The sequence below is a fragment of the Scyliorhinus canicula genome, chromosome 13 (genome assembly GCF_902713615.1).
Source record: "Scyliorhinus canicula chromosome 13, sScyCan1.1, whole genome shotgun sequence".
In the NCBI taxonomy this organism is placed as follows: domain Eukaryota; kingdom Metazoa; phylum Chordata; class Chondrichthyes; order Carcharhiniformes; family Scyliorhinidae; genus Scyliorhinus; species Scyliorhinus canicula.
Window position 1 is genome coordinate 13085438 of NC_052158.1, and position 25475 is coordinate 13110912.

Below are 25475 nucleotides of genomic sequence, written 5' to 3' on the forward strand. Positions count from 1 at the left end.
AGAAAGCATTCGATAGGGTGGAGTGGGAATACCTGTGGGAGACGCTGGAACGGTTTGGGTTTGGGGAGGGATTTATCAAGTGGGTGAGGCTGCTGTATTCGGCCCCGATGGCGAGTGTGGTTACAAACGGGAGGAGGTCAGAGTATTTTGGGCTCCATCGAGGTACCAGGCAGGGATGCCCCCTATCCCCCTTACTATTTGCATTAGCGATCGAACCGTTGGCGATGGCACTGAGGGGTTCAGGGGGGTGGAGAGGACTGACAAGGGGAGGGGAGGAACATCGGGTATCACTCTATGCGGATGATTTGTTGTTATATGTGGCGGACCCGGAAGGGGGAATGCCGGAGGTAATGGAAATACTAGCGGAGTTTGGGGACTTTTCGGGATATAAATTAAATGTGGGTAAAAGTGAGGTCTTTGTGATACACCCGGGAGATAAGGGGGAGGGAATTGGGCGGCTCCCCTTTAAGAGAGCAGTAAAGAGCTTCAGGTACTTGGGGGTGCAGGTGGCAAGGAACTGGGGGACCCTCCACAAGCTGAACTTATCAAGGCTGGTGGAGCAGATGGAGGAGGAGTTCAAGAGGTGGGACATGGTACCGCTGTCGCTAGCAGGGAGGGTGCAGTCAGTCAAAATGACGGTCCTCCCGAGGTTCTTGTTTCTGTTCCAGTGCTTGCCCATCTTTCTCCCCAGGGCCTTCTTCAAGAAGGTAACTAGCAGCATTATGGGCTATGTGTGGGCACATGGCACCCCTAGAGTGAGAAGGATTTTCTTGGAACGGAGTAGGGACAGTGGAGGATTAGCGCTACCCAATCTTTCCGGATACTACTGGGCGGCGAACGCATCGATGGTGCGCAAGTGGGTGATGGAGGGGGAGGGGGCAGCTTGGAAACGTATGGAGAGGGCGTCCTGCGGCAATACAAGCCTGGGGGCGCTAGTAACGGCACCATGGCCGCTCCCCCCCACAAGGTATACCACGAGTCCGGTAGTGGCGGCCACCCTTAAAATCTGGGGGCAGTGGAGGCGACACAGGGGGGAAGTGGGGGGGTCTGATGGCGGCGCCACTGAGAGGGAACCACAGATTTGTCCCGGGGAACACTGGCGGGGGATTCCAGAGCTGGCACAGGGCGGGCATCAGGCAACTGAGGGACATGTTCATAGAGGGGAGGTTTGCGAGCCTGGGAGAGCTGGAGGAGAAATTTGAGCTCCCCCCGGGGAACACGTTTAGATACCTGCAGGTGAAGGCATTTGCCAGACGACAGGTGGAAGGATTTCCCTTGCTTCCCGATGGAGGGGTGAGTGATAGGGTGCTGTCAGGGGTCTGGGTCGGAGAAGGGAAGGTCTCGGACATCTACAAAATAATGCAGGAGGTGGAGGAGGTATCGATAGAGGAGCTGAAAGACAAGTGGGAAGCGGAGCTGGGAGAGCAGATAGAAGATGGGACATGGGCGGATGCCTTAGAGAGGGTCAATTCGTCGTCGTCGTGCGCAAGGTTGGGCCTCATCCAATTTAAGGTGCTGCACAGAGCCCATATGACGGGGACTAGGATGAGTCGGTTCTTCGGGGGTGAGGACAGGTGTGTTAGGTGTTCGGGAAGCCCTGCGAACCATGTACATATGTTCTGGATGTGCCCGGCACTGGAAGAGTTCTGGGAGGGGGGTGGCGGGGACGGTATCGAGAGTGGTGGGAACCAGGGTCAAACCAGGGTGGGGGCTAGCGATTTTGGGGTTGGGGTGGAGCCAGGAGTACAGGAGGCAGGGGAGGCCGGAATATTGGCCTTTGCGTCCTTGGTAGCTCGGAGAAGGATCTTGATTCAGTGGAGGGACACAAGGCCACCAAGTGTTAACACCTGGTTAAACGACATGGCAAGCTTCATCCAATTGGAAAGAATCAAATTCGCCCTGAGAGGGTCGGTACAGGGGTTCTTCCGGCGGTGGCAGCCCTTCCTTGACTTTCTGGATCAGAGATAGGAACTGGAGGCCGAAACAGCAGCAACCCGGGGAGAAAGGGGGGGGGGGAAGGGAGGGGGGGGGGATAGCAACGAAGGGAGCACGGCAGCGGGGGGTCGCGGGCAATGACTGCCCGAGGCCATCGGCAGAAAGGGAAAAACGGTTTGGTTGCTAGACTGGTAGCGCGGGGGGGGGGGGGGGGGGAGGGTGGAGGGTGGGGGGGTGCGCGCGGGGGAGGGCGTGGGGAGGATTTTCCAGGGGGGATTTGTTGTGTTATAATTTAAAATGTAGTAGGGGTAAATGTTTGTATCGAAAAATTTCAATAAAAATTATTTAAAAAAAAAAGGTAATGGGTTTAGATATCTGCAGGTATGAGATTTTTTGAGAAGGCAGATGCCAACATTCCTGCTCCTGCCACCATGGGGGATACAGGACAGGGTAGTTTCTAGAACATGCGTGGGAGAGGGGAAGGTATCAGATACCTACCAAGAACTTATGGAGTCAGAGGTAACTCTGATAAAGGACCAAAAGGGCAAGTGGGAAGACGAGCTAGAGGGAGAGATAGAGGCGGGTTTGTGGGTGGATGCTTTAAACAGGGTTAACACATCCTCATCATGTGCCAGGCTTAGTCTGATACAGTTCAAGGTAGTCTACCGGGCACACATGATGGTGGCCCGGATGAGCAAGTTTTTCGGGGTAGAGGACAGGTGTACGAGGTGCGCGGAAAGTCTGAGCACATGTTTTGGGTATGCACAAAGCTTAGAAGGTTTTGGCAGGGGTTCGCTGAGGCTATGTCCATGGTACTTAAAACACGGGTGGTGCCGAGTCCAGAGGTGGCGAACTTTGGAGAGTCGGCAGAGCCGAGAGTTCAGGGGGCGAAAGAGGTTGACGTCTTGGCCTTTGCCTCCCTGGTAGCATGGAGACGATTCCTACTAAGGGACTCGAAGCCCCCAAAATTAGAGACCTGGGTTAGTGACATGGCTAGGTTTCTCAGTCTCGAGAAAATAAAGTTTGCCTTAAGAGGATCAATGGTAGGATTCACCTGGCGGTGGCAGCCATTTGTTGACCTTCTCTGAGAAAATTAAAATGTCAGCAGAAGCAGAAATCCAAGGTGGGGGGCAGACTATTGTTTCATTGGTGGGGGTGTGAAGAATGTGATGGGGATGGAAATGTTTATTGTACCATGTTTATGTTGTTGTTATTATTATGAAAATCACAAATATCCTAATAAAATATTCTTAAAAAAAAGAATGTTATTTCTAAACTCTTCCATAATCTTAACTTCTCTCACATTTTCAAAACTCTTGTCTAACCTTAATCCCCTGAACCATTAACTTCTTTATCTCTTGCAAGCTCTACAAAAGTCTGATTTGGCCTCTTTCTTATAGCTTTAAACTTCAACTGATAAGCGTTTAATGTTGCCTTCTTTACTACCTCATCGTCTGAGGATTGTTTCTCTGCTAAGTTTGCATATATATTCATCGTTGTACCTGACAAAACACTTGAACGTTATGGTCCCAAGAATCTCTTGAGAATTTATTTTCACAGCTATCTTTTCAAATGAGTTGAACTATCTTTAAACTCCACCCTCTGTAAATTTAGGCATTAACCTAAGAGTCTTAGTTAAATAAAATTCCTCAAAGAAATCAAAGCCACCACCTAAATCACCATCTCTCCTTTCTTCCTTTGTTTTAAGTTTTTTATGCCTTTTGGTTACTTTCTCTCTTTGAAGCTCTCTATCTCATTCCCCATTTCTTTCTTCAATAGCCAACTGTTCTCTCTGAAGATTGAGCTTTCGCATTTTGAGTTCCTGCAATCACTTATTTTCCGTCTCCAGCTTCCCCTTTTTCATCTGTCCTTTTCTTTATCTTTTTCCGTTCTCTAATTCAATCGTTCTCTTTTCTTCTATATGTTCTGCTGGCCTCACAAACCAGGTATCCAGCCAACTGAACTAATCCAACCCTGTGCAGAAAATGCCAGTTCATTAAAGGCCCTAATTTCTTGTGAGGACTTGTGATGTCAAATTCCCAGTGTCCTGAACAACATCCTCCATCAGCCAACAGCACGTTTATTCATTCTATCGCTGTCGACCAACATCTGCGGGCAACATTCATTGTCTGCTTTATCAAAATAACAAGTGACTGTCTTTAGGAGATGGTTCATTGGGAAACCTTTTGAGACATTCTGGGAAATGCTGTCTGAACTACTTTCTTTCAGTCTATACATGGCAGATAGGTTGGAGAGTGTCAGAACATCACACCTGGACTCCCTGGTGGAATGATGCTCTGAATCTAAATCCATTAAATGAACGACACGACTCCAAAGGTTTGCACAATCTGTGTTGATTTCACTTTTGGTTCTGGATTTGAATTCCCATTTCCAAATTCGGGCAAAGGCATCAAACTTCCTTGAACAACTTCAAATATGCTCTGGGTGGAGCCTGCGTGATCTGACTATAAAACTGAGCTGTCATTTTCAGTTTATGTGAACGATTGACACAATGGCGCGTTTTGTTGCAATGTTGGAGCAAGTGAAAGATGTTCTGTTGAGCAAAGGGGCTGTCACATTACAAATCATTGCGAGTACTGTAGTGCCCGTCGTCCTTTATTTTGTGGAAGAGCTACTGGAAAAGCGGTTCCCATGTCCGTGTTCAACGGAAGGGATTGGCAGCCACACCTGGTTATTCTTCATTATCCCTGTGGTGTCATTCTTCCTGCTCAGTCTGATAGTGCAGCCTGATTCTCGGAAATGGTGTTGGTGTTGGCGGGATGCTGATGGCATTTCATGTCAGCAAAAATTGTCCATCATAACGATGATACTAAAAGCACTTGTCCCGTCAATCATATGGGTCATCTTACTCTTCCTGGATGGTGATTACTACGTCTGTTCAATGTTCAGGGAGGCGAACGAAACCTTGAACAATTTTACCTGCGGGACGAAGTGCAGCGAGCCTGCTAATGACGCCCCTCCATGTCTTATAGATCTTTGCAACAAATCGCGGGTGAGCGTTGTGTTGAAATGTTCTTTCAGATGCAGAGTTTTCAGATTTTGTGGTCTGGGCTGCAGTGGGAGGGTGAAGCGGGGAGGCAGCTGAAACTAGTCTGTATGCTGGAGGTCCTCGGGAGCCTTTGAAAAGTTCCCCTAGCACAGGGCAGAGATGGACGTAGAGCAGTTTAGCACAGTGAGAAGGTGGTTGAAAGTTCCTGTTACCGCTGGTCGAACAGAGGGAGGGAAATACAGACAGATATCAGAGTAGGTTTGGGTGGAAATTGCATGTATTTGAAATCAAGGCGACGATTCTCACATTGGCCCTGAGGCGGGTTGAAGATCGATGGGAAGGGGACGATAGGGAGCAGGATTCAATGATAGTTTGTGACAATTGTGGATCCGCCTGTGTTTGTGCGGAGTGGGGTTTGAGAGACCAGCGGGAGAAAAACTGAGATTGGAGGCGGCAGAGGCAATGCATATTTCACTGACAGTAGTGAGAAAGGGCAGAAGGGGGCAATGTTTCAGATGAGAAAGGGAGGATGTTTTAGGCTGCATGTCGGGTTGAGATATAGAGGTTGAATAACATCAGATTGAGTTTGAGTGAATTGATTCAGTATTTTCCTGTCTGAATCACTATACCATGAGCGGAATAGCAACAGCGACTTTAATTCAACAGACTGAGCATGGATTGAAATATATGGAATGCCTTGGGATTTGGGGGACTATATTAACACAAGGTTATTCACAGAACATGGACTGTCCAATGAGAAATAGGCAGGTTGGGTTATGTTTTGCTAATTTTGTGTTCAAACTTATTTACATAATTGCGAAGGATGGGGCAAAATAACAGTCCATCATTTGTAATGTTTTAACCAGAACGGTTTCAGTCCTGTGCGCAGGACCAAGAACCAAATTGAAAGTGTGAGAGCTCGGAGGTTTGGAATGGTCAGGCAAACAACTTGGTTAGTATAAAAAGATTGGACATAGCTCAGTGGTCAGAAAACAAGAGAGAGGTTGGACATGTGAAAAGGGACAAAGGAAGCAGGTTTTGTTGAGAGGATCTAGAGATAGATACTGTACTTGGGAAAATGCTTACACACCAGCTCATATACAATGTCCTAACTGTTACATTGCCGCATGGACACTTGAATAACTCCAGACGCTCCTGTACACTGTCCTATGATCTTATATAACAAAAATAGGAGCAAGTGCAGGTAACTTGGCCCCTGGAGCCTGCTTCGCCATTCAATAAGATCATGATTGATATTATTGTCTTAACTCTACTTTCCTGTCGAGTATCTCATACACAATCATAAATACACAGACTGAAAACAAAGCACAGGCAGGCAATCAACTATCTAACCAGATTGGATTTAAATTAAGAATTGGCAATCATTTTCTGTTCCTGATCCTGAATATCTCAGAAGACTGATCCATAAATCTTCAAACTGCAGCAATGTTGCAAATGGTTATTGTTTAAATCACTTTCTCTTTATATCTTAACAGATCATCGGCGGATGTTTGCTGATGGCATTCCTGATTCTGCTGACAATCGTCTACTTTCTCCCTCAATGGATTTCTGATAAAAAGAATGATTCGTATTATAGATTTGAATATGGCTATCTCTATAAAGCTCAGAAAGAAACACAGATTGTGTTGAAATTGACCGAGAAAGCAGCTGACAATGCAAAGGAAGATAGCGACAACTGGATCCATTCAATGGCTTCCTCCTGGCAAAGGAATCCCGAGGACCTGGCAGCTCAGGGTGAAATTGAAATTGCCACTCAATAGCCAGTGGCATAGTGAGTGATATTGGTGCCACGTAAAGTGACAATTGTAATGTTTAAAAACGTTCCGGCAAACTCCTGCACATACCGGGAGTTTATGACCCATTTCTTCCCCTTGATTTTGAACAAAAATTAATATTTTAATGAATTTAAAGTGTGTAATGTTTCACATGTGCTCCTGATCTGATCGAGGAAAGCTGAAGCAAGAATCTCCTGACTGCATTGAACTGCGATAGCCCGGCACACAGAGACAACAGAGTGGACTTCACTCAGAAACTCCTCCGTGTCTTCAAATCCTCCAAACCAGGGTGATGTCTGCCCACCCGGCTACCTGGTATGTGTCCTCAAGAGAATCAGCCAGCCAATCCTGGAACCACGGGGTTTGAGATGGGGAGGGGGGAGTGTGTGGTGGTCGCTCCAGGAATGTCCCTCCCCCCTCCCTCCCTCCGCTCCCCCAACTCTCTCCTCCAACAATGAATTTGGAAATATTCCGGGCTTCCCTTCACACCGGTTCAATCTGTGCTCCAATTGGCTCGTGTCTTGTGATTGCTGGCTATTATGGCACTGATGTGGACTGGCACAGTAAGAAGTCTTACAACAGGTAAAAGTCCAACAGGTTTATTCGGAGCACTGCTCCTTCCTCAGGTGAGAGGGAGGCAGGTTCCCAATCGCAGCGTATGTGGGAGAGACGCAATTGCAAAATAATTACAGATAGAAATGGTTGGAATGTGAATCTTTGCAGGTAAAGAAATCTTTACAGGTACAAACAGTGTGAGTGGGGTGAATGATAATCAAAAGCTGAGAAAGCTAGTGATTTCAAATAAACCTATTTATCTTTAATCTGGTGTTGGAAGACTTATTACAATTATTGCCCTGTAATACTAATCGATTCATGTCAATCAAGTATCCTGCCGCAGGATGTATAGTTCCTGCATCACCAGTGCGCCAGTACCAGCGCTACACTGCTCATTGTAAGAAGCAGAGTCCCTCAGTTCCCCTGGTCAGGACTGACAGGAAATCACAAGTGAATATTGCTCAAGATTCATTGTAGAAATTATAACCTTAAATCATCTGCCTGACCCAGTTATAGAAAATATATTTTTTAATGAACTGAATGTTCCACGAAAGAAAATGTATCATTAAATGGCATGTCTGCTTCATTGTAGAGAATGTATCCTTGCGTATTTTTCACCATTATGGGAAATATAACTTTAAATCAAGCACGGCAGAAAATGTGTCATTAAATCACTTGACCCATTTTGGACCATGTGTCTTTTAAAATTGCATGTCTGCTCCATTATAGAAAATGCATCTTTAAATCTTATTTTCATCATTATCGAAAATAAAGCTTTAAATCAAGCATCTGCAACATTATAGACAGTGTATCAATAAATCGCTTGTCTGCTACGTTAGAGAATTGTATCGTTAAGGCATTTGTCTGTATTGTCAGTCAATAAAGAATTATGACTTTGGAAAATGCAGAGAAGTGAGGCTTGATTTATTCATTTGGTCAGTGTCTTCATGAGCAGTCCCTCAGGATCGAGGATGACTTGCTTCCACTCCGGAGAGTTGGGTTCTGCGGTGACTGAATAGTCCAATCCTGGATCTGCAATCTCTGCCACAGGTTTGGCAGGTGGTGTTTGGTGAGGTGGATGGAACTCTCTGCATTCTGCGCTCTCTTTCCATTTGGCCTCTGCGTGTACCACCCTGTGACGCTCAAGGTGATTGCTGCCTTCACGGATGCTTCTTCACCCGTTTGTGCATTCTAAGGCAAGCAATTCACACGAGTTGATGGGGATGTTGCATTTATTTAGGGAGGCTTTTGGAGTGTCCTTGTAGCGTTTCCTCTGCCCTCCAAGCATTTATTTTGGGAGTCTTGTGTCGGGCATGCGGGCAATGTGGCCCACCCATTGCAACTATGGGGCTCTGTGGTGTACAGCTCTTGGTAGAAGGCCTTGAAGGTTTCGTTAATCCTCTCTGGTTCCATTTCCAACGTGCCTCTGGTACCTCTGATTTGCGCAATTTCTCTGGTGGCTGCCTGCTTTCTCAGCTGGTGTGCCAACAGGCGGCTGGCTTTGTCTCCGTGTTCGTATAGGGTCCCGCGTGCCTGGCGGAGTTGGTGTACTGCTTTCCTGGTGGAGAGCAGGTCAAAGTTCCTTTGCAATTCTTTTCTCTCCGCCAGGAGCTCTACGGTCGGGGCCTCGGAGTATTTACGGTCTACCTCCAGTATGGAGTCAACCAGCTTCTGCCTAGCCACCCTTTCCTCCCTATCTCTTTGCGCTTTGAAGGCAATGATTTCCCCTCTTAGTACGGCCTTAAGCGCTTCCCAGACGTGGAGGATGGGCCCTCCCCGTTGTTCTCCATGTACTCCGCTATGGCCCGCGCTATCCTTTTGCTGAAGGCCTTGTCAGCTAGTAAGGCACTGTCCAACCTCCATGTGGGGCGCTGGGCCCTTCCCGTCTCCAGCCGCACGTCCATGTAGTGTGGGGCGTGATCTGATATCACAATTGCGGAGTATTCCACCTTGTCTATCCCTGGAAGCACCGTTTTCCCCACCACAAAGAAGTCAATTCTGGTGTACATGTTGTGTACTGGGGAGAAGAAGGAGAATTCTTTCTCCCCCGGGTGGGCGAATCTCCAGGGGTCCACTGCTCCCATCTGCTCCATAAAGTGACCGAGTTCCCTTGCCATGCTTGAGGTTTTCCCTGTTTTGGGGTTTGATCTGTCTGTCTTTGGATCCTGTACACAGTTGAAGTCCTCCCCCATGATTAGTCGGTGCGTCGCTATGTCCGGGATTTCTGCCATGGTCTTTTGGATGAAGCTCGTGTCGTCCCAGTTGGGCGCGTACACGTTGACTAGAACTACCGGCGCCCCATCCAGGGCCCCGCTGACCATGACATACCGCCCCCCTGGGTCTGTAACCATCTTTGTCGCCCTAAACCTTGTCCTCTTGCCGATCAGGATCGCCACCCCCCTGGCCCTTGTCCCATAACACCGCAGGTGAAGGTTACTGAGGGAGATAGAAAATGGGTGACCAAAAGAGCAAGAGTAGGAAGGCAGTGCAGGTGTCCCCTGCGGTCATCTCCCTGCAAAACAGATATACCGCTTTGGATACTGTTGAGGGAGATGGCTCACCAGGGGAAGGCAGCAGCAGCAAGGTTCATGGCACCAGGGCTGGCTTTGCTGCACAGCAGGGCAGGAAGAAGAATGGCAGGGCTATAGTGATAGGGGACTCGATCGTAAGGGGAATAGACAGGCGGTTCTGTGGACGCAATCGAGACTCCAGGATGGTATGTTGCCTCCCTGGTGCAAGGGTCAAGAATGTCTCGGAGCGGCTGCAGGACATTCTGGGGGGGGGGGGGGAGGGTGAACAGCCAGCTGTCGTGGTGCACATAGGCACCAACGGTATAGGTAAAAAACGGGATGAGGTCCTACAAGCGGAATTCAGGGAGTTAGGAGTTAAACTAAAAAGTAGGACCTCAAAGGTAGTAATCTCAGGATTGCTACCAGTGCCACGAGCTAGTCAGAGTAGGAATGTCAGGATAGATAGGATGAATGCGTGGCTCGAGAGATGGTGCAAGAGGGAGGGATTCAAATTCCTGGGGCATTGGGACCGGTTCTGGGGGAGGTGGGACCAGTACAAACCGGACGGTCTGCACTTGGGCAGGACTGGAACCGATGTCCTAGGGGGGGTGTTATCTAGAGCTGTTGGGGAGGGTTTAAACTAATGTGGCAGGGGGATGGGAACCAATGCAGGAAGTTGGAAGGTAGTAAAACAGGGACAGAAACAAAAGGAAGTAAGGGGGAAAGTGCAAGGCAGAGAAGACAGTCAGAAATCTATAAGGGCGACAGTACAAGGTACAGTGACTGAGGGGAGCACAGTGAATAGGCCGAGTAATAACAAAAGGAATAAAACTGGAGATGTTAAGATTCAAACAGAGGTAAAAAAACCAACATAAGTGTACTTTACCTGAATGCTCGTAGTATTCGGAATAAAGTAAATGAGTTGGTGACACAAATCATCGTGAATGACTATGATTTAGTGGCGATTACTGAAACATGGTTAAAGGATGGTCACGACTGGGAGTTAAATATCCGAGGGTATCAAACTATTCGGAAGGACAGAGTGGATGGTAAGGGAGGTGGTGTTGCTCTGTTATTTAAGATGTGGAGATGCCGGCGTTGGACTGGGGTGAGCACAGTAAGAAGTCTTACAACACCAGGTTAAAGTCCAACAGGTTTGTTTCAAACACGAGCTTTCGGAGCACGGCTCCTTCTTCAGGTGAATGGAAAGGCTTGTTCCAGAAATGTTTATATAGACACAGTCAGAGATGCCCCGGAATGCGAGCACCTGCAGGCAATCAAATCATCAAAGATGCAGAGAGAGAGGTAACTCCAGGTTAAAGAGGTGTGAATTGTCCCAAGCCAGTTCAGTCGGTAGGCCTCTGCAAGTCCAGGCTTGTTGGTGGGGGCCGAATGTAATGCGACATGAATCCCAGATCCCGGTTGAGTCCGCATTCATGCGTGCGGAACTTAGCTATAAGTTTTTGCTCAGCAATTTTGCGTTGTCGCGTCTCCTGAAGGCCTCCTTGTAGAATGCTGACCCGGAGATCAGAGGCTGAATGTCCTTGACTGCTGAAGTGTTCCCCAACTGGAAGGGAACAGTCCTGCCTGTTGATAGTCGCACGATGCCCGTTTATTCGTTGTCGCAGTGTCTGCATGGTCTCGCCAATGTACCACGCTTCGGGACATCCTTTCCTGCAGCGTATGAGGTAGACTACATTGGTCGAGTCGCACGAGTATGCGCCGCGTACCTGGTGGGTGGTGTTTCCACGAGTAATGGTGGTGTCCATGTCGATGATCTGGCATGTCTTGCAGAGATTACCCTGGCAGGGTTTTGTGGTGTTTTGGTTGCTGTTCTGAAGGCTGGGTAATTTGCTGCAAACAATGGTTTGTTTGAGGTTGCGCGGTTGTTTGAAGGCCAGTAGTGGGGGTGTGGGGATGACCTTGGCAAGATGTCCATCCTCGCTGATGATGTGTTGGAGGCTGCGAAGAAGATGTCGTAGTTTCTCCGCCCCAGGAAAGTACTGGACGACGAAGGGTACTCTGTCAGTGGTGTCCCGTGTTTGTCTTCTGAGGAGGTCGGTGCGGTTTTTTGCTGTGGCGCGGTGGAACTGTCGATCAATGAGTCGAGCGCCATATCCCGTTCGTACGAGGGCATCTTTCAGCATCTGTAGGTGTCTGTTGCGCTCCTCCTTGTCTGAGCAGATCCTGTGTATACGGAGGGCTTGTCCATAGGGGATGGCTTCTTTAATGTGTTTCGGGTGAAAGCTGGAGAAGTGGAGCATCGTGAGATTATCTGTGGGCTTGCGGTAAAGCGAGGTGCTGAGGTGACCGTCCTTGATGGAGACGAGTGTGTCCAAGAATGGAACTGAATTTGGAGAATAGTCCATGGTGAGTTTGATGGTGGGATGGAACTTATTGATGTCATCGTGTAGTCGTTTCAGTGATGTCTCGCCGTGGGTCCAAAGGAAAAAAATGTCATCGATGTATCTGGTGTATAGCATCGGTTGAAAGTCCTGTGTGGTGAGGAAGTCCTGTTCAAACTTGTGCATGAAGATGTTGGCATATTGGGGTGCAAATTTGGTCCCCATGGCTGTTCCGTGCGTCTGGATGAAGAATTTGTTGTCGAAGGTGAAGACGTTGTGGTCTAGAATGAAACGGATGAGTTGCAGAATTGCGTCTGGAGATTTGCAGTTGTCGGTGTTGAGGACTGAGGCTGTTGCAGCAATGCCGTCGTCATGGGGGATGCTGGTGTAGAGTGCCGAGACATCCATTGTGACGAGGAATGTTCCTGGTTCAACTGGTCCATGGGTGCTGAGTTTCTGTAGGAAGTCCGTCGTGTCGCGACAGAAGCTGGGTGTACCTTGTACGATGGGTTTCAAGATGCCCTCGATGTGGCCAGAGAGGTTCTCACACAGGGTCCCATTGCCTGAAACGATAGGACGGCCTGGTGTGTTGGCCTTGTGTATTTTCGGGAGGCAGTAGAGATCTCCAATGCGGGGATTACGTGGGATGAGAGCACGTAGGGTGTTCTGAAGGTCTGGATCTAAGGTCTTGATCAGTCTGCTGAGTTGGCGGATGTGTTCCTTGGTTGGATCTGCGGGTAACTGCCTGTAGTGTTCCTGGTTGTCGAGTTGTCGGTATACTTCTTTGCAGTAGTCTGTTCTGTTCAGTATGACGGTGGCCCCTCCTTTGTCTGCTGGTTTGATGACGATGTTGCGGTTGGTCTTGAGAGTGCGGATGGCGTTGCGTTGTGCTTGGGTGACGTTTGAGGCTGCCTTGTGATTGCGAGTGATGAATCTGGCATTGACACGACTTCTGACGGCTTGAGCATACATGTCGAGTCTAGGGCAGCGGCCCTAGGTTACCAGAGGTAACCTGGAGTTACCTCTCTCTCTGCATCTTTGATGATTTGATTGCCTGCAGGTGCTCGCATTCCGGGGCATCTCTGACTGTGTCTATATAAACATTTCTGGAACAAGCCTTTCCATTCACCTGAAGAAGGAGCCGTGCTCCGAAAGCTCGTGTTTGAAACAAACCTGTTGGACTTTAACCTGGTGTTGTAAGACTTCTTTCTGTTATTTAAGGATGACATCCGGGCAATAGTAAGGGATGACATCGGTACTATGGAGGATAAGGTTGAATCCATTTGGGTGGAAATCAGGAATAGTAAGGCGAAAAAGTCACTGATAGGAGTAGTCTATCGGCCACCAAATAGTAACGAGATGGTGGGGCAGGCAATAAACAAAGAAATAACTGATGCATGTAGAAATGGTACAGCAGTTATCATGGGGGATTTTAATCTACATGTCGATTGGTTTAACCAGGTCGGTCAAGGCAACCGTGAGGAGGAGTTTATAGAATGTATCCGCGATAGTTTCCTAGAACAGTATGTAATGGAACCTACGAGGGAACAAGCGGTCCTAGATCTTGTCCTGTGTAATGAGACAGGATTGATTCATGATCTCATAGTTAGGGATCCTCTCGGAAGGAGCGATCACAATATGGTGGAATTTAAAATACAGATGGAGGGTGAGAAAGTAAAATCAAATACTAGTGTTTTGTGTTTAAACAAAGGAGATTACAAGGGGATGAGAGAAGAACTAGCTAAGGTAGACTGGGAGCTAAGACTTTATGGTGGAACAGTTGAGGAACAGTGGAGAACCTTCCAAGCGATTTTTCACAGTGCTCAGCAAAGGTTTATACCAACAAAAAGGAAGGACGGAAGAAAGAGGGAAAATCGACCGTGGATATCTAAGGAAATAAGGGAGAGTATCAAATTGAAGGAAAAAGCATATAAAGTGGCAAAGATTGCTGGGAGATTAGAGGACTGGGAAATCTTTAGGAGGCAACAGAAAGCTACTAAAAAAGCTATAAAGAAGAGTAAGATAGAGTATGAGAGTACACTTGCTCAGAATATAAAAACAGACAGTAAAAGTTTTTACAAATATATAAGACAAAAAAGAGTGGCTCAGGTAAATATTGGTCCTTTAGAGGATGAGAAGGGAGTTTTAATAATGGGAAATGAGGAAATGGCTGAGGAACTGAACAGGTTTTTTGGGTCGGTCTTCACAGTGGAAGACACAAATAACATGCCAGCGACTGATAGAAATGAGGCTATGACAGGTGAGGACCTTGAGAGGATTGTTATCACTAAGGAGGGAGTGATGGGCAAGCTAATGGGGCTAAAGGTAGACAAGTCTCCTGGCCCTGATGGAATGCATCCCAGAGTGCTAAAAGAGATGGCTAGGGAAATTGCAGATGCACTAGTGATAATTTACCGAAATTCACTAGACTCTGGGGTGGTCCCGGTGGATTGGAAATTAGCAAACGTGACGCCACTGTTTAAAAAAGGTAGGCAGAAAGCAGGAAATTATAGGCCAGTGAGCTTAACTTCGGTAATAGGGAAGATGCTGGAATCTATCATCAAGGAAGAAATAGCGAGGCATCTGGATAGAAATTGTCCCATTGGGCAGACGCAGCATGGGTTCGTAAAAGGCAGGTCATGCCTAACTAATTTAGTGGAATTTTTTGAGGACATTACCAGTGCAGTAGATAACGGGGAGCCGATGGATGTGGTATATCTGGATTTCCAGAAAGCCTTTGACAAGGTGCCACACAAAAGGTTGCTGCATAAGATAAAGATGCATGGCATTAAGGGTAAAGTAGTAGCATGGATAGAGGATTGGTTAATTAATAGAAAGCAAAGAGTTGGGATAAATGAGTGTTTCTCTGGTTGGCAATCAGTAGCTAGTGGTGTCCCTCAGGGATCCGTGTTGGGCCCACAATTGTTCACAATTTACATAGATGATTTGGAGTTGGGGACCAAGGGCAATGTGTCCAAGTTTGCAGATGACACTAAGATGAGTAGCCATGATGTGGAGATGCCGGCGTTGGACTGGGGTGAGCACAGTAAGAAGTCTTACAACACCAGGTTAAAGTCCAACAGGTTTGTTTCAAACACGAGCTTTCGGAGCACGGCTCCTTCTTCAGGTGAATGGAAAGGCTTGTTCCAGAAATGTTTATATAGACACAGTCAGAGATGCCCCGGAATGCGAGCACCTGCAGGCAATCAAATCATCAAAGATGCAGAGAGAGAGGTAACTCCAGGTTAAAGAGGTGTGAATTGTCCCAAGCCAGTTCAGTCGGTAGGCCTCTGCAAGTCCAGGCTTGTTGGTGGGGGCCGAATGTAATGCGACATGAATCCCAGATCCCGGTTGAGTCCGCATTCATGCGTGCGGAACTTAGCTATAAGTTTTTGCTCAGCAATTTTGCGTTGTCGCGTCTCCTGAAGGCCTCCTTGTAGAATGCTGACCCGGAGATCAGAGGCTGAATGTCTTTGACTGCTGAAGTGTTCCCCAACTGGAAGGGAACAGTCCTGCCTGTTGATAGTCGCACGATGCCCGTTTATTCGTTGTCGCAGTGTCTGCATGGTCTCGCCAATGTACCACGCTCTCCTTACTTGAGAAAGGAAGTATTGGCGCTGGAGGGTGTGCAGAGGAGATTCACTAGGTTAATCCCAGAGCTGAAGGGATTGGATTATGAGGAGAGGTTGAGTAGACTGGGACTGTACTCGTTGGAATTTAGAAGGATGAGGGAGGATCTTATAGAAACATTTAAAATTATGAAGGGAATAGATAGGATAGATGCGGGCAGGTTGTTTCCACTGGCGGGTGACAGCAGAACTAGGGGACATAGCCTCAAAATAAGGGGAAGTAGATTTAGGACTGAGTTTAGGAGGAACTTCTTCACCCAAAGGGTTGTGAATCTATTGAATTACTTGCCCAGTGAAGCAGTTGAGGCTCCTTCATTACATGTTTTTAAGGTAAAGATAGATAGTTTTTTGAAGAATAAAGGGATTAAGGGTTATGGTGTTCGGGCCGGAACGTGGAGCTGAGTCCACAAAAGATCAGCCATGATCTAATTGAATGGCGGAGCAGGCTTGAGGGGCCAGATGGCCTACTCCTGCTCCTAGTTCTTATGTTCTTATGTTCTTATAACAGGAATGGTAGGTTTGTCCCACCCAGCCCTTTCTTACCCGCAGTTGGTCCTGCTCCCTCAGGTGCGTCTCTTGGAGGAAGACTATGTCGGCCCTCATGTTTCTGAGGTGGGTGAGGGCTCTAGATCTCTTCCTGGGCCGTTAAGTCCCCTTACGTTTCAGGTGATTATCCTGGTGGGGGGCTTCTGCCCCTCGCTCCTGTGGGATTAACCATATTTGTCCGGTGGACGCGCCCCTGCCCTCTGGGGTTTCCCTTTGTTAGGGGGCCGTCCAGGATGGCCACTATCACTGCTCTCCCCATGCGGTCGGGTCTCTGCGCTCCGGGGTTTCCCCTTGTCCCGGGGGCACCCGCCATGGCCGTCCACCGTGTGTCCGCCACGCGGTTAGTCCCCTGCACTCCAGGGGCCCCCTTCGCCCACAGACGGTACTGGGTGGGTGCTTGCAGCGGTTCCCTGTTTCGGGCCCTTGGTTGTGGCACTTTGTGGCCCTGTTCCTTTTCTGGCCTCTTTTGTCCATTTGTCCCTGCATTTCCCCTCCCTGGTCTCTCGCACCCTGAGTGACCCCCCCCCCCTCCCCCCCCCCCCGCTCTCTCCCTTTTCCCTCCTCCCCTGTATACCTCTCCTTTGCCCCTCTATCCCCTATTCCTGTCCCCGTTTGCTCTCCCACCTTTGATGGGTGATCCCCCCCTCCCCTGCCTGGCGCCTTCCCCCCTGTTGGGGGTGCGCTGCGGCCCTGCTTTGTTGCGTGCCCCCGGCGCTAGCTTTCCTGCTAGTACAGTGGCTCCCCTCTCGGAGGTTGCTGTCCCGCTTCTCCTCTGCCTGGCCTCTACAGTTTCTGCCCGCTCCTCCTCCACCTTACCCTGCGCCCCTCTCGCCTGCTCTCCCTTCTCCAATACTCTCGTTCCCTCGTGCTGGGGCCTGGCCTCCCACCTGGAGCGGTCCCTTGGGCAGTGGGTTGTTTTTTGTTCTGGGTGTTCCTGCCGGGGGGGAGGGGGCTGGCTTTGCCTCGCCCCTCCCCACCCCCCCGTCGGCGTGCCGTTTCTCCTTGCCATGGGCCCCTTGTCCCTACCCCCCTGCCGGATTTCCAGCCCGTGCTCCTCGACGAACCTATTCGCCTCAGCAGGGGCTGTAAAGAAATATTCCTTGTTTTGGTATGTGACCCAGAGTTTTGCTGGGTACAGCATACCAAAACACACTCTGCTCCTGTGGAGAGCTGCTTTCGCTCTGTTGAACTCAGCCCGTCTCTTAGCTATGTCCGCTCCAAGATCCTTGTAGACTCAGATGGCGTGCCCTCCCCATTTGCAGGCTCTATTTTCCTTGGCCCAGCGCAGGATTGTCTCCCTATCCCGGTACCGGTGCAGTTTGGCTATGACTGCTCTCGGTTGTTCCCCTGCCTTGGGCTTTGGGCGCAGCGCCCGATGAGCTCTGTCTATTTCCGGTGGGGTGGGAAAGGTCCCCCCCCCCCCTCACTAAGGTGCCCAGCATCGCAGCCACGTATGCTGTGGGGTTTCTGCCCTACATCCCCTCTGGCAGGCCCACTATCCTAACATTTTGCCTTCTCGAGCTGTTTTCCTGGTCGTCTACCCTGCCCTTCAGGCTCCCCTGTGTTGCACCCAGTCTCGCCACTTCCCTCTCCAGGGCCGTGACCCGGTCGCTCATGTCGGTCGCTGCTTTCTCCAGCTCTTTAATGGTTGCCTCATGGGCTTCCAGTTTTTCCCCTTGGGCATCCACTTTCTCCTCCAATCTGGTCAGAGCCTGCTGCACCCCTGACATGGCCCTGGCCACTGCTGCTTGTACTGCGGCCTCTGCGTCCGCTTTCAACTCTGCCTTGATCGCCTGCAGCTGCTCCCTCAGCACCTCGGCAAAGGCTGCCTTCCAGTTCCAGCCCCCCTCTAACCCCAGGGGAGAGGGCACCTGTCTGTCCGGCTCTTTTCGATGCGGCGATACATCCGTCCCGCCGCTTCGTGCGCTGATTCGCTCGCCTGAGCTGGCTTGCCCTTTGTCCCGTTTACTTCCGGTGCCCCCTTTCCCTTGGCTCCCTTCTGGCATTTTTTTCACCCCCTTCCCTTTCATCTTTTCTTCTCCCCTTGTTTCCCCCCCCCCCCACTTTTCCGCACCCTATTTTTATTTTATTTATTATTATTTATTTATTTATTTATTTTTTATTATTTCCCCCTCCCCTCTCCTCCCTTCTTTCCTTTACCCCTTTATTTTATTTATTTATTTCTTAATTATTTTCTCTCCTCCTCCCCGCTTTTATGCAACTCCTCTCCGATGGGCTTACTTTTGCTGGGAGCGAGTGTAAAAAGAGAGAAAATAGTATATACTCCCCCCCTTTCTCTTTACCAGTTTTCTTTTGGGGGGTTTTTTTTTAAAACAGAAATATAAGTCCTTTTTTGTTTTCTCTCCCCCTTCCTTTCTCCTCACTCACCCAGGAGAGAGAGAGAGAGAGAGAGGCTTTTGCCCAGTCCCTTTGATCTTGCCACGTGGTGGTTGCTGCCGTTTGGGGGGGGGGGGGGGGGGTGGTTGGGCCGGTTCCCGTTGCCGCACTTTGCACCCCGCGTCCTCCTGGTCACTGCCGCCGGCTGGGCCCCCCTTCGGTCCCTGCCGCACCGCTCCTGGCCTGCGTTTGTGGGGGGGGGGGGGGGGGGGGGGGGGGTTGGACCTGTCGCTGCCGCACCGATCCTGCCGCCGCCAAGCCCCTCTGCTGCCGCCGCTGCCGCCAAGCCCCTCTGCTGCCGCCGCTGCCGCCAAGCCCCTCTGCTGTCGCCGCTGCCGCCAAGCCCCTCTGCCGCCGCTGCCGCCGAGCCCCTCTGCCGCCGCTGCCGCCGAGCCCCTCTGCTGCCGCCGCTGCCGCCGAGCCCCTCTGCTGCCGCCGCTGCCGCCAAGCCCCTCTGTCGCCGCCGCCGCTGCCGCCATGCCCCTCTGTCGCCGCCGCCGCTGCCGCCACGCCCCTCTGTCGCCGCCGCCGCTGCCGCCAAGCCCCTCTGTCGCCGCCGCTGCCGCCAAGCCCCTCTGTTGCTGCCGCCGCTGCCGACAAGCCCCTCTGTCGCTGCCGCCAAGCCCCTCTGTCACCGTCGCCGCTGCCGCCACGCCCCTCTGTCGCCGCCGCCGCTGCCGCCAAGCCCCTCTGTCGCCGCCGCCGCTGCCGCCAAGCCCCTCTGTCGCCGCCGCCGCTGCCGCCAAGCCCCTCTGTCCCCGCCGCCGCTGCCAAGCCCCTCTGTCGCCGCCGCCGCTGCCACCACGCCCCTCTGTTCCCGCTGCCGCTGCCGCCAAGCCCCTCTGTCGCCGCCGCCGCTGCCGCCAAGCCCCTCTGTCGCCGCCGCCGCTGCCGCCACGCCCCTCTGTCCCCGCCGCCGCTGCCGCCAAGCACCTCTGTCCCCGCCGCCGCTGCCGCCAAGCCCCTCTGTCCCCGCCGCTGCTGCCGCCAAGCCCCTCTGTCGCCGCCGCTGCTGCCGCCAAGCCCCTCTGTCGCCGCCGCTGCCGCCAAGCCCCTCTGTCGCTGCCGCCGCTGCCGCCAAGCCCCTCTGCTGCTGCCGCCAAGCCCCTCTGCTGCCGCCGCTGCCGCCAAGCCCCTCTGTCGCCGCCGCCGCTGCCGCCAAGCCCCTCTGTCGCCGCCGCCGCTGCCGCCAAGCCCCTCTGTCGCCGCCGCCGCTGCTGCCAAGCCCCTCTGTCGCCGCCGCCGCTGCTGCCAAGCCCCTCTGTCGCCGCCGCTGCCGCCAAGCCCCTCTGTCGCTGCCGCCGCTGCCGCCAAGCCCCTCTGCTGCTGCCGCCAAGCCCCTCTGCTGCCGCCGCTGCCGCCAAGCCCCTCTGTCGCCGCCGCTGCCGCCAAGCCCCTCTGCTGCCGCCGCTGCCGCCAAGTCCCTCTGTCGCCGCCGCCGCTGCCGCCAAGCCCCTCTGCTGCCGCCGCCGCCGCCAAGTCCCTCTGTCGCCGCCGCCGCTGCCGCCAAGCCCCTCTGTCGCCGCCGCCGCTGCTGCCAAGCCCCGCTGTCGCCGCCGCTGCCGCCAAGCCCTTCTGTCGCTGCCGCCGCTGCCGCCAAGCCCCTCTGCTGCTGCCGCCAAGCCCCTCTGCTGCCGCCGCTGCCGCCAAGCCCCTCTGTCGCCGCCGCCGCTGCCGCCAAGCCCCTCTGTCGCCGCCGCCGCTGCCGCCAAGCCCCTCTGTTGCCGCCGCCGCTGCTGCCAAGCACCTCTGTCGCCGCCGCTGCCGCCAAGCCCCTCTGTCGCTGCCGCCGCTGCCGCCAAGCCCCTCTGCTGCTGCCGCCAAGCCCCTCTGCTGCCGCCGCTGCCGCCAAGCCCCTCTGTCGCCGCCGCTGCCGCCAAGCCCCTCTGCTGCCGCCGCTGCCGCCAAGTCCCTCTGTCGCCGCCGCCGCTGCCGCCAAGCCCCTCTGTCGCCGCTGCTGCCGCCAAGCCCCTCTGTCGCTGCCGCCGCTGCCGCCAAGCCCCTCTGCTGCTGCCGCCAAAGCCCCTCTGCTGCCGCCGCTGCCGCCAAGCCCCTCTGTCGCCGCCAGTGCCGCCAAGCCCCTCTGCTGCCGCCGCTGCCGCCAAGTCCCTCTGTCGCCGCCGCCGCTGCCGCCAAGCCCCTCTGCTGCCGCCGCCGCCGCCAAGTCCCTCTGTCGCCGCCGCCGCTGCCGCCAAGCCCCTCTGTCGCCGCCGCCGCTGCCGCCAAGCCCCTCTGTCTCCGCCGCCGCTGCCGCCAAGCCCCTCTGTCGCCGCCGCCGCTGCTGCCAAGCCCCTCTGTCGCCGCCGCTGCTGCCAAGCCCCTCTGTCGCCGCCGCTGCCGCCAAGCCCCTCTGTCTCCGCCGCCGCTGCCGCCAAGCCCCTCTGTCGCCGCCGCCGCTGCTGCCAAGCACCTCTGTCGCCGCCGCCGCTGCCGCCAAGCCCCTCTGTCGCCGCCGCCGCTGCCGCCAAGCCCCTCTGTCGCTGCCGCCGCTGCCGCCAAGCCCCTCTGTCGCCGCCGCCGCTGCCGCCAATCCCCTCTGTCGCCGCTGCCGCCAAGCCCCTCTGTCGCCGCTGCCGCTGCCGCCAAGTCCCTCTGCTGCCGCCGCTGCCGCCAAGCCCCTCTGTCGCCGCTGCCGCCAAACCCCTCTGTCGCATCGGCCGCTGCCGCCAAGCCCCTCTGTCGCCGCCGCTGCTGCCGCCAAGCCCCTCTGTCACCGAGGCCGCTGCCGCCAAGCCCCTCTGTCGCCGCCGCCGCTGCCGCCAAGCCCCTCTGCTGCTGCCGCTGCCGCCAAGCCCCGCTGCTGCCGCTGCTGCCGCCAAGCCCCTCTGCCGCCGCCGCTGCCGCCAAGCCCCACTGTCGCCGCCGCTGCTGCCGCCAAGCCCCTCTGCTGCCGCCGCTGCCGCCAAGCCCCTCTGTCGCTGCCGCCGCTGCCGCCAAGCCCCTCTGTCACCGCCGCCGCTGCGGCCAAGCCCCTCTGTCGCCGCTGCCGCCAAGCCCCTCTGTCGCCGCTGCCGCCAAGCCCCTCTGTCGCTGCCGCCGCTGCCGCCAAGCCCCTCTGTCGCCGCCGCCGCTGCCGCCAAGCCCCTCTGTCCCCGCCGCCGCTGCCGCCAAGCCCCTCTGTCCCCGCCGCCGCTGCCGCCAAGCCCCTCTGTCCCCGCCGCCACTGCCGCCAAGCCCCTCTGTCGCCGCCGCCGCTGCCGCCAAGCCCCTCTGTCGCCGCCGCCGCTGCCGCCAAGCCCCTCTGTCGCCGCCGCCGCTGCCGCCAAGCCCCTCTGTCCCCGCCGCTGCTGCCGCCAAGCCCCTCTGCTGCCGCCGCCGCCAAGCCCCTCTGTCGCCGCCGCTGCTGCCGCCAAGCCCCTCTGTCGCCGCCGCTGCCGCCAAGCCCCTCTGTCGCTGCCGCCGCTGCCGCCAAGCCCCTCTGCTGCTGCCGCCAAGCCCCTCTGCTGCCGCCGCTGCCGCCAGGCCCCGCTGTCGCTGCCGCCGCTGCCGCCAAGCCCCTCTGTTGCCGCCGCTGCCGCCAAGTCCCTCTGTCGCCGCCGCCGCTGCCGCCAAGCCCCTCTGTCGCCGCCGCCGCTGCCGCCAAGCCCCTCTGTCGCCGCCGCTGCCGCCAAGCCCCTCTGCTGCCGCCGCTGCCGCCAAGTCCCTCTGTCGCCGCCGCCGCTGCCGCCAAGCCCCTCTGTCGCCGCTGCTGCCGCCAAGCCCCTCTGTCGCTGCCGCCGCTGCCGCCAAGCCCCTCTGCTGCTGCCGCCAAGCCCCTCTGCTGCCGCCGCTGCCGCCAAGCCCCTCTGTCGCCGCCAGTGCCGCCAAGCCCCTCTGCTGCCGCCGCTGCCGCCAAGTCCCTCTGTCGCCGCCGCCGCTGCCGCCAAGCCCCTCTGCTGCCGCCGCCGCCGCCAAGTCCCTCTGTCGCCGCCGCCGCTGCCGCCAAGCCCCTCTGTCTCCGCCGCCGCTGCCGCCAAGCCCCTCTGTCTCCGCCGCCGCTGCCGCCAAGCCCCTCTGTCGCCGCCGCCGCTGCTGCCAAGCCCCTCTGTCGCCGCCGCTGCTGCCAAGCCCCTCTGTCGCCGCCGCTGCCGCCAAGCCCCTCTGTCTCCGCCGCCGCTGCCGCCAAGCCCCTCTGTCGCCGCCGCCGCTGCTGCCAAGCACCTCTGTCGCCGCCGCCGCTGCCGCCAAGCCCCTCTGTCGCCGCCGCCGCTGCCGCCAAGCCCCTCTGTCGCTGCCGCCGCCGCCGCCAAGCCCCTCTGTCGCCGCCGCCGCTGCCGCCAATCCCCTCTGTCGCCGCTGCCGCCAAGCCCCTCTGTCGCCGCTGCCGCTGCCGCCAAGTCCCTCTGCTGCCGCCGCTGCCGCCAAGCCCCTCTGTCGCCGCTGCCGCCAAACCCCTCTGTCGCATCGGCCGCTGCCGCCAAGCCCCTCTGTCGCCGCCGCTGCTGCCGCCAAGCCCCTCTGTCACCGAGGCCGCTGCCGCCAAGCCCCTCTGTCGCCGCCGCCGCTGCCGCCAAGCCCCTCTGCTGCTGCCGCTGCCGCCAAGCCCCGCTGCTGCCGCTGCTGCCGCCAAGCCCCTCTGCCGCCGCCGCTGCCGCCAAGCCCCACTGTCGCCGCCGCTGCTGCCGCCAAGCCCCTCTGCTGCCGCCGCTGCCGCCAAGCCCCTCTGTCGCTGCCGCCGCTGCCGCCAAGCCCCTCTGTCGCCGCTGCCGCCAAGCCCCTCTGTCGCCGCTGCCGCCAAGCCCCTCTGTCGCCGCTGCCGCCAAGCCCCTCTGCTGCCGCCGCTGCCGCCAAGCCCCTCTGTCGCCGCCGCCGCTGCCGCCAAGCCCCTCTGTCGCCGCTGCCGCCAAGCCCCTCTGTCGCCGCCGCCGCTGCCGCCAAGCCCCTCTGTCCCCGCCGCCACTGCCGCCAAGCCCCTCTGTCGCCGCCGCCGCTGCCGCCAAGCCCCTCTGTCGCCGCCGCCGCTGCCGCCAAGCCCCTCTGTCGCCGCCGCCGCTGCCGCCAAGCCCCTCTGTCCCCGCCGCTGCTGCCGACAAGCCCCTCTGCTGCCGCCGCCGCCAAGCCCCTCTGTCGCCGCCGCTGCTGCCGCCAAGCCCCTCTGTCGCCGCCGCTGCCGCCAAGCCCCTCTGTCGCTGCCGCCGCTGCCGCCAAGCCCCTCTGCTGCTGCCGCCAAGCCCCTCTGCTGCCGCCGCTGCCGCCAAGCCCCTCTGTCGCTGCCGCCGCTGCCGCCAAGCCCCTCTGTTGCCGCCGCTGCCGCCAAGTCCCTCTGTCGCCGCCGCCGCTGCCGCCAAGGCCCTCTGTCGCCGCCGCCGCTGCCGCCAAGCCCCTCTGTCGCCGCCGCCGCTGCCGCCAAGCCCCTCTGTCGCCGCCGCTGCCGCTGCCGCCAAGCCCCTCTGTCGCCGCCGCCGCTGCCGCCAAGCCCCTCTGTCGCCGCCGCCGCTGCCGCCAAGCCCCTCTGTCCCCGCCGCCGCTGCCGCCAAGCCCCTCTGTCGCCGCCGCCGCTGCCGCCAAGCCCCTCTGTCGCCGCTGCCGCCAAGCCCCTCTGTCGCCGCCGCCGCTGCCGCCAAGCCCCTCTGCTGCCGCCGCTGCCGCCAAGCCCCTCTGTCACCGAGGCCGCTGTCGCCAAGCCCCTCTGTCGCCGCCGCCGCTGCCGCCAAACCCCACTGTTGCCGCCGCCGCTGCCGCCAAGCCCCTCTGTCGCCGCCGCCGCTGCCGCCAAGCCCCTCTGCTGCCGCCGCTGCCGCCAAGCCCCTCTGTCGCCGCCGCCGCCAAGCCCCTCTGCTGTCGCCGCTGCCGCCAAGCCCATCTGCTGCCGCCGCTGCCGCCAAGCCCCTCTGCCGCCGCCGCTGCCGCCAAGCCCCACTGTCGCCGCCGCCGCTGCCGCCAAGCCCCTCTGTCACCGCCGCCGCTGCCGCCAAGCCCCTCTGTCGCCGCTGCCGCCAAGCCCCTCTGTCGCCGCTGCCGCCACGCCCCTCTGTCGCCGCCGCTGCTGCCGCCAAGCCCCTCTGTCCCCGCCGCCGCTGCCGCCAAGCCCCTCTGTCGCCGCCGCCGCTGCCGCCAAGCCCCTCTGTCGCCGCCGCCGCTGCCGCCAAGCCCCTCTGTCCCCGCCGCTGCTGCCGCCAAGCCCCTCTGCTGCCGCCGCCGCCAAGCCCCTCTGTCGCCGCCGCTGCTGCCGCCAAGCCCCTCTGTCGCCGCCGCTGCCGCCAAGCCCCTCTGCTGCCGCCGCTGCCGCCAAGCCCCTCTGCTGCTGCCGCCAAGCCCCTCTGTCGCCGCCGCTGCCGCCAAGCCCCTCTGTCGCTGCCGCCGCTGCCGCCAAGCCCCTCTGTCGCTGCCGCCGCTGCCGCCAAGCCCCTCTGCTGCTGCCGCCAAGCCCCTCTGTCGCCGCCGCCGCTGCCGCCAAGCCCCTCTGTCGCCGCCGCCGCTGCCGCCAAGCCCCTCTGTCCCCGCCGCTGCTGCCGCCAAGCCCCTCTGTCGCCGCCGCTGCTGCCGCCAAGCCCCTCTGTCGCCGCCGCTGCCGCCAAGCCCCTCTGCTGCCGCCGCTGCCGCCAAGCCCCTCTGCTGCTGCCGCCAAGCCCCTCTGTCGCCGCCGCTGCCGCCAAGCCCCTCTGTCGCTGCCGCCGCTGCCGCCAAGCCCCTCTGCTGCTGCCGCCAAGCCCCTCTGCTGCCGCCGCTGCCGCCAAGCCCCTCTGTCGCTGCCGCCGCTGCCGCCAAGCCCCTCTGTCGCCGCCGCCGCTGCCGCCAAGCCCCTCTGTCGCCGCCGCCGCAGCCGCCAAGCC

General features: G+C 56.6%; 1 protein-coding gene across 1 annotated transcript in view; it reads left to right on the forward strand.

The window, feature by feature from the left end:
* The window catches only part of LOC119976488 (choline transporter-like protein 4), a 105616-nt gene extending 101173 nt beyond the window's left edge, over window positions 1-4443 (forward strand). The window contains exon 17 of the mRNA XM_038817029.1: window positions 4427-4443. Within this exon, the coding sequence (XP_038672957.1) occupies window positions 4427-4443 (17 nt within the window). The remainder of the gene's footprint in view (window positions 1-4426) is intronic.
* Window positions 4444-25475: the final 21032 nt, after the last annotated feature.